Here is a 12,820-nt window from a genome sequence, read left to right as displayed (position 1 = left end):
CTCCTCATAGAACTCACCACCTTTGAAATCAACCGTTGTTTCAAAGCACAATTCCTTAGCAGCATCCATAACCACCCTCATCTTGCCAAAGTCCAAATCCACGTCTGTGGTCTCTCCAATAGCATCCCCTATGCTCTGGAATGTTGCTGTCGACCAGAACTCCAGCGGGACTCCCTCCACTTTGATCCAAAAAGGAATCTCAGATGGGAAGTTTCTAGGCATACGTGGTTGCCATCTTGCCAACGCGAGCATCCAGTAATCAAAATGATACGGCTGCATCTCCAGAACCGCTTCAATGTCTTCCTCTCTCTCAAAGTGGAACTGGAACTTCCCCATTCCCAAATCAGCGCCCGTTACCCTCTCTTCCACCTTCCAGATCTTAGGTAGCATTACCAGAAGCGCATCAACCTTTTGCTTCTCCGGATTCATGCATCTCCCCACCAATGTCAAAGCATAGCTTTTGATCAGGTCCGAGTTATCAAAGTGAGGAACAGAAATCTTTAACCTCTTCCGAGCCATCTCGCCGTTCTTCGCATCTCCCCCCTTACCCACTAGCTGTCCCTGAGTCATTGCAAAAAGAACCAAAAGCCTCAAAGGGAGAATAATAAAATTATATGTAAAACAAGTCGAAACTGTGAAACCACGGAACTCCATCGATCTCCTTTTATAGTCAAAACCACTCCAGCAAAAAATATTTCCCCAATCAAATCCATTAAAACCATATCTGTTCCAGATGATTTCCAGGATCACTATGATTCCCAATCTCCTCATAACCATCTTAATAAAAAGCTGAAATAAAATCACCATAAAGCTTGAGAGTTATAAAAATCCAAGTTTCGTAGAATAATTAGACCACTAGGATAAGACATGCGCCTTGCGCAGGGTGAGTTTATTTGTATATATTATCGATAGTTTCTTTTATACATTTGATCATTTTATTTATATATATAAAATATTTATTGTTGTTATTATATAATTTCTTTCCAATGAATCGGATCAATTTTTATTAAAAATAATGGAACAAAAGTATAATTAATACATCATGAGTTGATCGGATTGGACATTAAACAAATTATGACTTAAAACCTTATTTTTTTCATCGAACACATTCTTGAAAAAAGTGAACAGTATTGTTTTCACAGTTGAATTATTTTGACTTTTATCTTCTATATGGTTTTGAAAACTTTCAAATCAACCATCGAATTGATACATGTCATTTTAATGTTTTTAGTCGTATACTTACGGAAAACTTACATTAATTTAAAGTCGTTTTAAAAAAATCAAAATATAACATATAAGAAAAAATCTAACATATAAGAAAAATATAACATATAAGGTGTCCTCATTTTTGTATTTTAAATTCGTTTAAAAAAATATAACATATATAAGGTTTCCTCATTTTTATAATTTAAAGTCATTTTAAGAAATTCAAAATATAACATATAAGAAAAAATCTAATTTTTTTTATTATGTGGTTAATGTGATTGTTTATTTTTTTTAATAATATAAAATTAAACAAAATGAAGAAGGATGCAAAAATTGTTATCAAATCTTTATTATTCATAATCATTAATTGCCATATATATGTAAATAATATTAGGTAATTTAGTAGCATTTATTTAGGGAAAGAATACACACATCTTATATTTTAGGTTAATATAATGTTCTCTAGTGGACATTAAACAAATTATGACATAAAAACCTTATTTTTCCCCTCGAACACATTCTTGAAAAAGTGAACAGTATTGTTTTCATATTTGAATTAATTTGACTTTTATCTTACATATGGTTTTGAAAACTTTCAAATCAACCAGCAAACTTATACATGTCATTTCAATGTTTTTAGTGGTATACTTAAGAAAAACTTACTTTTTTGTAATTTAAAGTCGTTTTAAAAAATTCAAAAATATAACATATAAGAAAAATATAACATATAAGAAAAATATAACATATAAGGTGTCCTCATTTTTTTATTTTAAAGTCGTTTTAAAGAAATATATAACATATAAGGTTTCTTCATTTTTGTAATTTAAAATCATTTAAAAAAATTCAAAATATAACATATAAGAAAACATCTAATTTTTTAATTATATGGTTAATGTGATTGTTTATTTTTTTAAAAAATATAAATTAAACAAAAATGAAGAAGGATGCAAAAATTGTTATCAAATCTTTATTATTCAAAATCATCAATTGTCATATATATGTAAATCATATTAGGTAATTCGGTAACTTTTATTTAAGGAAAGAATACACACTTCTTATATTTTAGGTTAATATAATGTTCTCTACTGAACATTAAACAAATTATGACATAAAAACCTTATTTTTTTCATCGAACACATTTTTGAAAAAAGTTAACAGTATTGTTTCCACAGTTAAATTATTTTGAATTTTATCTTGCATATGGTTTTGAAAGCTTTCAAATCAACCATCGAATTGATACATGTCATTTTAATGTTTTTAGTCGTTTATTTAAGGTAAACTTACATTTTTGTAATTTAAAGTCTTTTTAAAAAAAATCAAAATATAACATATAAGAAAATTCTAACATATAATAAAAATATAACATATAAGGTGTCCTCATTTTTGTATTTTAAAGTCATTTAAAAAATATATATATAACATATAAGGTTTCCTCATTTTTGTAATTTAAAGTCATTTTAAAAAATTAAAAATATAACATATAAGAAAAAATCTAATTTTTTATTATATGGTTAATGTGATTATTTAATTTTTTTTAATAATATAACTTTAAACAAAAATGAAGAATGATGCAAAAATTGTTATCAAATCTTCATTATTCATAATAATTAATTGCCATTATTCATAATAATTAATTGCCATATATATGTAAATCATATTAGGTAATTCCGTAGCTTTTATTTAAGGAAAGAATACACACTTCCTATATTTTAGATTAATATAATGTTCTCTAGTGTTATATAATTATAAAATAATGTGACACCATTAGATTAAACATATACTTTATATTAGATGCTCTAGAATTCTTTGAAATAGAATTTAGAAGGCATTTAGAGTGCCCCCTAGGATTTGGGGTTTTTTTTAATTAATACAAAATTAAGGTTCTAATTTTTCAAATGCTTCTCAATTAATATATAGGGGATATTGAAAGACATTTCAAGAACAGACTTCTTCTTTTGGATAATAGACAATCTTTTCTCTTTTTTCTGGTCAACAACAATCGTTTCTCTTTTTTTTGGTCAACAACAATCTTTTCTCTTTATTCATGTGAAGAAACTTTTTTTGAACCATTTTGATGCATTAAATTAAATGTTAGTGATATGGTTATGTGGCCATATAGTGTTTAACAATTTTGATGAAAACAAAGAAAATTACAACAACATTCAACCTTATAAGAAACCTCAAATCTTATTAGATTAGTGACGGAAATGAAAATAAAATCATCTTTTTATGTCTATTGGCTGATGATGTAAGTTCACTGATGATGTAAGTTCTAGGAAAACACACTTAGTATTACAGAGTAAACTAGTCCAAAAACATATTACATTGAATGACACGAGTTTGTAATACCTTAATTAATACTAAGGGGTGTATCGATTATCTGTTACATCTACCATATTTAACCATTTGGATCAAAACTCAAATCTAGAATAACAAAATAGCGATAATTTAGTTACCATAGAAATCGAATTCATGACCAATATGGTTACACTCAACCCTACTAGATTACCACTACGCTTTCACTTTTTGCTAAATAAAAACGTCTTAGAAATTATGGTTACCATGCGTTCTTGAAATATGTTTATTCGATTTCTCAAAATTTTGGGTCGGTTTAATTAACCTCCCATCCCTGGTCGTGGTCATGTGAGTATTTCTTTGAAAGAAACTTTACGGTTCTTTTTTTGCTTCATAGCTTTTGCTATATTCTGATTCTGAGGACTACTTTGCTATAAAACACCGGTTGGTCGGTTATAACGTGCGGTTTACCGGAAGCGACTATGGTTCAGAAAGTTGTGGACTTTGTTTATATTTTTGTACACAGAATGTGCCATCCATGCGTCCAATGATGTCATGATGTGGTTCATCAGCTTCAGCAATTGATCCCACTATCAGAGATTTAGTTATTCAGCTATTGGTCCCACCATCAGAGACTTAGTTTTCAGCTTTAGAAATGTGATAAAGGCAAAAACGATGTCGTGTCAAAGAAGCTTCTAGAAGTTGTAGTCTAGCTAATAGCTTGTGAACCAAGTCGCTACGAACTTACTCACTAAGGATAATTCTACTTTATTTCATCTACAAAAGCATTATAGAGAATATTCAAACCAAAAATATCATAGTCTCTAGCATCTCATAAAAACTTTCTTTTCTGGTTCCTTGCTTGATAGCTTTTGCTGTATTCTGATTCGATCTTGATTCAAAACGAAAAGATGATTTGTGGTTACTTCAAACCCAAGTTCTACAAGAAATGGTTAGCTTTCTTTAATGTTTTTTTTTTTGTCAAGTGTGTTTGTAGTACTCTCTGTTACTAATTTAAGATCATTTTTCTTCATGTGGATGCAGCAAACATTTGATCAAGTTCATCAAGATTCGGCTCAATATACAGAGGAAAAAGAAGAACGCTATGGTTAGCTTCTTGAAGACAGATATAGTGGAGATTCTCAAGACCGGCCAAGAAGATGATGAAAGAGCTTATATAAAAGTAAGACTCCTCCTCTCTCACTAACTTCATCCTCCTCTGTTTCTTAATATGTCAATATTGATATTGCAGGTAGAAGAATTACTCGAATACCGTCAAATGATAGCATCTTATGATCTCATTGAGAGATGTTGTGACTGTATCTCTTCCAATCTCCCGTTAATGCTAAATCAAAGGTATTTTCACTATATTCTCAAGACTGTTTCCACTCTACAAAGGTCACAACTTTTTTTGTTTATAAATTCTTTTCAGGGAATGTCCTGAAGAATGCAGAGAAGCTGTATACTCTCTGATATATGCAGCAGCATGGGTTCGCAAAGTTCCTGAACTTAAAGATCTAAGAGCTTTGTTTACGCGTAGATATGGAGATTCCATTGATGCCTATATAAATCAAGAGGTGAGTTTGATGTGCTATTTACTATGTTTAAGTATCTTACATTCTTGGTAATTAAAATCCATTTTCTTGACAAATCTTGATGTTTAAAAAAAAAAACGTGCAGCTTGTTGAGAAACTTGTATGGCGAAAACCTTCAAGAGAATTTAAGGTTCAGACATTGCAAGAGATTGCTCAAGAGGCTAAGATCAGTTGGGATTCTTTGTCCAAAGGCAGTTTGAGTTCCAGTTCAAGCTTGAGTTCTAAAAGAAGAGAATCAGTGAAGAAGATTTTTCCTTACAAGAAACAAGGAGCACAAAACGATGAACAAGGGCACGACGAGAAGAAAGATGAGAGTACTGTTCAAGAAAAGTCGAGGTTACGTGGACCCCCAAGGCAGTGCGAGTCTCACAAGCACAAGCAGTAACGAAGTTTCCTTAACAAAAGATTAAAAGAGAAAGTCGTCGTTCCAGAGACCGAAGATTCTTGATTATGATGAAGTGGTGGCTCGTCTAGCTGATCTTCGCCGAAGATAGGAGATAGTTAACTAGTATAGTAATTAGGGTTTCTTTTCGTAATTAGGTATATTGTATAAACAATATGTTTAAAGTTAGAAGTTTTGTAATAACCATCTAAATAACCAGCTTGAGTAATAGAATAGCCGTTCGACGTCAAAAAAAAAAAACCATCTAAATAACCAAAATAGTATAGAACTCATTTTTTATTGTTAAAAATATAATAAAATAAATCAACAATATTTATGTCATTCAATAAATTTGATTTGGATATTTTTATACTTATTTAAATATCATATAAACCATTACATGATTTGGCTTTTTTATATATTTTAAAAGAAATTGTAAAGTTGTCAAATTTAAAAGTTTGGTTAATGATTATTTGAAAAAGTTAAAATTAATATTTTTGTTTTTGTTTATTTTACCATGTGAGCAATTTTTACTATTTTAATATTTCTTAGGCAGAATCATTTTATTTTTAATTGTTTAGGGAAGTTGTTACTGGCACGGCACTGCATAAGTCCGAACACTTTATGTTTGACTGTAGAACCGAGCCTTGAGACATTTCTTTGTCCAATCTTTTTTTTGTTGTCCAATTACTTTTTATGCAAAAAGAAAAGAAAATTAGAGCCCAAAACGACGTTTCTTGGAAGTTTACAGCTAAAGTGCTTGTAAACTAAGTAGCTCTGAATAATTAATTGAACTCTCTCTAAGCTTTAGAGTAAAAAATCTAAGCTTCGTAGAATAAATAAAGACCATAATGAAAGGCATGTCAAGAAAGGTCTTCTTTTGGATAATACATAATTTTTTCTCTTTATCTCTCAGAAGAAACTTTATGGTTCGTTTCTTTGCTTCATAGATTTTGCTAGATTCTGATTCCGAGTATTACTTCGACTCTAGACACTAAACCACCGGTTGATTCTTCCGCATTTTCATATAGAACATTCATCTTGTTGCCTTCTTCTGCCTCAAGAAATCGAAAAAAATGAACATTTTTCTTAGGTGCTTCAAACCCAAGTTCTACAAGAAAAGGTTAGCCTCTTTGTTTTTGAATGTTTTGAATATTTCTGATGTGGTTATTCATTATTGTTGTTGAAATGAAATGCAGCAAGTCTACAACCAGTTACATGAAGATTCGGCTGGATATAGTGAGGAAAAAAAGGATTGCGATGGTTAATTTCTTGGAAATGGACATTGTGGATTTTCTCAAGAATGGCCTAGAGTATAATGCTTATACAAGAGTAAGACTCCTTTCTCTAACTACAGTTTACGGTCCTAATCCAGTCAATCCATCAAAAGAATTTAACAGAAATTTGCCTCAAAATATATCCGCATAACATGTCTTAAATTTGAGTTCCAACAAAATTCTAAGGTTCCTATGAATTAAAGTTTTTTTTTTAATCTGCCAATAACTTGTTGTTGCAGGCAGAAATGTTACTCGAAGAACTTAGGATTATATCATGTTATGATATCATTGAACGATTTTGTGACTCTATATCTGAAAATCTCTCACTAATGCTGAAGAAAAGGTTCTTATATGTTTCCCTTTAATCTATTGTTTTCATTCCAAAGGCTCTCAACGTTTACTTTACTTATGTATTATTTCTTTTGTTTCCTTCACTTATTTAGGGAATGTCCTGAAGAATGCAAAGAAGCTGTTTCATCTTTGATACATGCAGCTGCATGGGTTCCTGATGTTCCTGAACTTAAGGATCTTAGAGCCGTGTTTACGAAGAGATTTGGGAGTTTCATTCATTCATCTGTAAATCATGAGGTTGGTTTATTGATTTTAATAAACCTACTATTTGCCTTGCACTGCCAATATCTCGTCTTTCTTGAAATTTTGCAGCTCGTTGAGAAAACTGAATTGCGAAGTAGACCATCACGTGAACTGAAGATTCAGACAGTGAAAGATATTGCTAAAGAGTTTTCGATTGATTGGGATCCTACAGCTCTGAATCTGTTTCTGCTTGGACAAACTTCATCTTCGCAAGTAAACTTGTATTCCAAGTTTTTAATATATAGAGAGAAAACACCAATCTCTCAGCCTTGTTTTGTTCTAATGTATGAAAAAACAAATGTGTAGATTGATGATAAGGTAGAGACAGGAACTGATGATTCGAAGATTAGGGAAGAGAAAAGTATAGTAAATGATCAAAGCGAGAATGAATCGGTTCTTTCAGAGAGCTGGACAAGGGATTCATTGTCTAAAGGTAGTTTGAGTTCTAGTTCGAGCTCGAGTCTTAGTTCTCCAAGAAGAGACTCTGAAAAGAAGAAGATTCTGCCTTACGGACTAATCTCTCCTCCACGCACGAAACCAGGAGGTAGAAACAATTGAGAAATCACAAGAGGAGAAAGAAGTAGACATATAAAATATAAATATGTCTATAAATACAAAAATCTAAGTTAACATATAAAATAGGGTATAATGGAAACCGGTCCAAAAAATAGTTAGCGTACCGTTTGATGTAAACCGGATTCAGGATTTCGGGCCGGTTGGTGAATCCGAATCTAATCCCCTATATATTAATTGAGGAACATTTGAAAAGATGTAACCTCAATTTTGTATTAATTAAAAGAGGCTCCAATGCATAGGTGGCACTCAATTAGATAGTCAATTACATTCAATTGAAAAATAAGTAGGTCCACATTCGATTTTTATATGTTGTTAGATACATAAGTTGGTCAAACTATATGATATAATGATATGATATGTTATTTTCTTTCCTTAAATAAAACCTACGGAATTACCATAAATGACTAATATATATATGACAATTAATGCTTTTAATAATAAAGATTTGATAACAATTTATATCTCCTCCATCATTTTTTGTTTAATTTTATATTATTAAAATAAATTAAACAATCAAATTAGCTATAAAAATAAAATTTAGATTTTTTCGTATATGTTATATTTTGAATTTTTAAAAACGACAATAAATGACTAAAACTATTAAAATTATTATGTTAAAAATTAATGATCAATGGTTTAACATTTTTATTATAAGAAGATACATATGATTTTAAAACCATATGAGTAAAAAATATCATTTAATAATAAATAAATATATATATAGATTAAACACTATATACCATAAGATTACATAAATATTTTAATATTAAAACTTTCAATGAATTTTCAAGAACATTTATAAATTATAAAATTATTAAAGATTTCAGATTGAAAATTTTGTTATCGATGATTTAAATATTTTGTTATAAAACGATATGAATGATCACAGAACCGTATGATTATAAATTCTTATTTAATAAATAACTATACAAAATATACTATTCTTAGAAAAATAGGTTGGTCCATCTTAACTTATATTACACTTTTTATAAAACTAACTATCGAATTGATAAATAACGTACCAAAAAATGTTTTGCACTTTCCTTAAATAACAGCTACGAAATTACCTAATATGATTAACGTATATGTGAAAATTAATTATTATGAATAATAAATATTTGATAACAATTTTTGTATCTTAGTTCTTTTTTTAATTTTATATTATTAAAATATATTTAAAAATCACATTAAATATATAATAAAAACATTTATATTTTTTCTTATATGTTATATTTTGAATTTTTCAAAACGTCTATAAATTATTAGAAATTTGAAGATCCCCACTCTGAAAATTTTGTGATCAATAGATTATTTTTTGTCATAATAAGTTACAAATAATCATAAAATTGTATTAATATGAACTTTTATTTAATATTATAAGAAGATACACATGATTTTAAAACCATATGAGTAAAAAATATCATTTAAAAATAAAACACATATATATATATATAGATTATACTATATACCATAAGATTACATAAATATTTTAATATTAAAACTTTCAATGAATTTTCAAAAACATTTATAAATTATAAACTTATTAAAGATTTCACACTGAAAATTTTGGTTATCGATGATTTAAATATTCAGTTATAAAATGATATGAATGATCATAGAACTGTATGATTATAAATTCTCATTTAATAAATGACTATATAAAATATACTATTTTTAGAAAAATAGGTTGAAGTATCTTAACTTACATTATATTTTTATTAAACTAACTATCGAATTGATAAATAATCTATCAAATTTGTTTTTGCACTTTCCTTAATTAGAAACTACGAAATTACCTAATATGATTAACGTATATATGAAAATTAATTATTATGAATAATAAATATTTGATAACAATTTTGGTATCTTAGTTTTTTTTTTAATTTTATATTATTGAAAGATATTAAAAAATCACATTAAATATATAATAAAAATTTTATATTTTTTCTTATATGTTATATTTTGAATTTTTCAAAACGTTTATATATTATTAGAAATTTGAATATTCCCACTTTGAAAATTTTTTGATCAATAGATTTTTTTTTGTTATAATAAGTTACAAAAGATCATAAAATATAACGCATATGAATTTTTATTTAATAAATATTCAAACTAAATAATATATATATATATATATATATAAATACTAATGATCTAAAGCAACAAGATTAGCTGATCAATTTAGTCGTCCAGTTGAAATCTTTCAAAAGTATGTGAAAGACTAAAGTCAAAGTAAATATGGTTTTAGAATAGTAATTATATTTTACTAACCGAAATACCGAAAAAACCGAACCGAACCGAAACCAATCCGATATTCGGATTGAACACCCCTAATCCAAATGAAGCCAAACTATTGTTTCATTCTCCAAAATATAATAAAAAGAATAACTTAATCCCGCGCAAGGCGCGGATCTTATTCTAGTTTAAAAGTAAAAAGTAAAAACTTCTAACCCCTTCAGAAGTCAAATATGAAGATGATGTTCTTCCACATAATCAATGATTAACTAGTTTAATAATAAAGTTTAATCATACACTCAACTAAAAAATAAACAACATGGCATCTATATGATGTTATACATCGAACCTTACCAAACATCTCATCTCTCATGAGCCATGGCCGGAGATTATGATCCTGAAGCAACTCCGTCTTCGCCGGAATATAAGCCCTTACCTTCATCCAGCCGCGATCTAGACGGCGCCGTTCTGATATCACATCCTTCTTCGATCAGACGACGTCGTTTCATCATCTCTTTATTTCTCATATCTTTTGCCTCGATCCTCAGCTACATCTTCTGGCCGTCAGATCCACGCATCAAAATCGAACGGGTCAAAGTTTCCCACGTGCACGTCCACCGTCGACCGGTGCCGTCTATAGACATGACGATGCTCGTTACGCTCAAAGTATCCAATGCTGACGTGTACTCTTTTGACTTCACGGCGCTTGACGTTGCGATTGGTTACAGAGGGAAAACGTTAGGTCACGTGAGTTCGGATGGCGGGCACGTGAGAGCTATGGGTTCGTCTTATCTTGAAGCGGAGACCCAGCTTGACGGCGTCTCGGTGTTTGCTGACGTCATTAACCTGATACATGATTTGGCTAAGGGCTCCATCGAGTTTGACACCGTTACCGAGACAAACGGGAAACTTGGCGTTTTCTTCTTCCGTTTCCCTTTAAAGGTACTTCAGCTCAAGTTTTACGCAATTATTCGGTTTATTAATAACAACGAAGAATACCTTTATTTGATTCTTTTCATTAACGGCTTCTTCTTTAATTGATGAACAGGCGAAAGTGGCATGTGGAATTCTAATAAATACAGTTAATCAGACAATTTCTCGTCAGAGCTGTAGATCTATCTGATTCAAGAGACATCATCTGATATTTTGTAAGATTTTTTAGTTCTTTTACCTTTATAGTTTAATTTATAATGCAACAAATGAGTAATCAGCCAAAATTTTAAAGTACTATAATTTTCAACTACGCTGAATCATCGCATTTAATAATAATAACATTTTTTATGTATTTATATATTTTTGTTACTATTAGAATGACACCATAGTTGTTTCATGATAACTTTTGTGTTGTAATTTGAACCCTTAAGCGCTTAACAGATATTGAGAAAACCTATTTAAGATACACGACGACACATTAATACGATAAACAATATCCATTAGCAAAGAAAAAAATGATCACCTGAAATAATAAAACCAAATATAAAATAAAATTCAAAGGTAGGGCTGTTCAATATGGTAAAACCGAACCGTACCGAACCGAACCGAACCGAAATAGACAATATGGTTTGGTTTTGGTATATACCATATAAACCGAATGCATATAATTTTATAAAAACCGTAAGATTTGGATATTGTTTGGTATATAACCGATTAAACCGAATAAACCGAACAAAACCGATTAAAAGTAGAAACATGTAAATATGTATCTATTTTATAACAATACATGAAAATATATTTGTTACATAAGTTAAATTTGTGTTAATAACTATTACCATAATTTTATAATAATAAAAAACCTTAATTTGTAAAACATTTGAACTATAACTAAATAACAATACATCGTAATTCAAACATCTTATTTTCTAAGTCTTTTTTGATCTTTTTGCTTTTTTTAGTCTTCACTAAATTAATATGAAGATTATAAATTTGATGGACAATAATTAATGGAAAACTTTCAATTGAAAAAGCATGACTTTAATGAACATTAAATATGAAAGAGTGGAAAAACTTTTCTTTCATGTTTTTGTTTTGTTTCATATTTTTATTTTCAAAATTTCAAGCTTTGATTTTAGTTATAGATTTGATTATTTTATTTGATGTTAGAAGCATTTTTAATTTTTTGTTCATTTATTTGAACATGTAATATATTTTTAATAAATAACGGTGTTGACAATATGACTCTAAAATTCATATAATATGATCTCAAACAAAATAATTATGTTTTTTGGTATAAAACCGAATAAACCGAAAACCGACGGTATATAAACCGAACCGAACCGAAGTAAATATGGATTTAGAATGGTAGTTATATTTTACTAACCGAAATACCGAAAACCGAAAAAAACCGAACCGAAACCGAACCGATATCCGGATTGAACACCCCTAAATCAAAGGTTTCTTAGTGTGAATAAAAAAATAAACATTTAGTAGTAAAAGTGAAGAAAAAATAAAAGATAACTAACAAAAATAATATTTCTATTCTGATTTGAAAAATTATTTAAAAGGAAAAAGAGAGTCAGAGCCCAGGTTTTAGCGGCCTCTCGTGCTGTCCAAGCCCATCTGCAACGCTCCTAGTCAAGCCTAGAAAAGAGTGATTGGAAGTTGGAACCAACATATGAATGTGGACAGTGGACCAATGCTTACAAAGACACTAGTGACCATTT

General features: G+C 29.3%; 2 protein-coding genes across 3 annotated transcripts; both read left to right on the top strand.

The window, feature by feature from the left end:
• The first annotated feature begins 2,798 nt into the window (after positions 1-2,798).
• Positions 2,799-5,802, top strand: LOC103868512. 2 transcript variants are annotated; one of them, XM_033291002.1, is made up of 6 exons: positions 2,799-3,945; positions 4,028-4,453; positions 4,546-4,684; positions 4,754-4,857; positions 4,934-5,078; positions 5,182-5,802. In XM_033291002.1, the coding sequence occupies exons 2-6, from the start codon at positions 4,413-4,415 to the stop codon at positions 5,479-5,481; spliced, it is 729 nt and encodes a 242-aa protein (XP_033146893.1). In that variant the 5' UTR covers positions 2,799-3,945; positions 4,028-4,412; the 3' UTR covers positions 5,482-5,802. The 2 variants fall into 2 exon arrangements, with proteins under 2 accessions (XP_033146893.1, XP_009144854.1); XM_009146606.3 differs by having other exon boundaries at positions 2,799-4,453.
• Positions 5,803-6,021: 219 nt separating this feature from the next.
• Positions 6,022-10,570, top strand: LOC103868511. The gene is made up of 7 exons (XM_033290998.1): positions 6,022-6,601; positions 6,678-6,810; positions 6,995-7,098; positions 7,199-7,343; positions 7,419-7,562; positions 7,656-8,085; positions 10,349-10,570. The coding sequence occupies exons 1-6, from the start codon at positions 6,555-6,557 to the stop codon at positions 7,905-7,907; spliced, it is 825 nt and encodes a 274-aa protein (XP_033146889.1). The 5' UTR covers positions 6,022-6,554; the 3' UTR covers positions 7,908-8,085; positions 10,349-10,570.
• The last annotated feature ends 2,250 nt before the right edge of the window (positions 10,571-12,820 follow it).

Source organism: Brassica rapa, chromosome A05, assembly GCF_000309985.2.
Source record: "Brassica rapa cultivar Chiifu-401-42 chromosome A05, CAAS_Brap_v3.01, whole genome shotgun sequence".
NCBI lineage: Eukaryota > Viridiplantae > Streptophyta > Magnoliopsida > Brassicales > Brassicaceae > Brassica > Brassica rapa.
This window is presented reverse-complemented; position numbering and strand designations above follow the sequence as displayed.

Coding starts and splice junctions, on each gene's coding strand:
- LOC103868512 (XM_033291002.1), top strand. CDS start 4,413: ATGATTTGTGGTTACTTCAAACCCAAGTTCTACAAGAAATG. Junction 4,454..4,545: donor CCCAAGTTCTACAAGAAATG/GTTAGCTTTCTT, acceptor ATGTGGATGCAG/CAAACATTTGATCAAGTTCA. Junction 4,685..4,753: donor ATGAAAGAGCTTATATAAAA/GTAAGACTCCTC, acceptor TTGATATTGCAG/GTAGAAGAATTACTCGAATA.
- LOC103868511 (XM_033290998.1), top strand. CDS start 6,555: ATGAACATTTTTCTTAGGTGCTTCAAACCCAAGTTCTACAAGAAAAG. Junction 6,602..6,677: donor CCCAAGTTCTACAAGAAAAG/GTTAGCCTCTTT, acceptor AATGAAATGCAG/CAAGTCTACAACCAGTTACA. Junction 6,811..6,994: donor AGTATAATGCTTATACAAGA/GTAAGACTCCTT, acceptor TTGTTGTTGCAG/GCAGAAATGTTACTCGAAGA.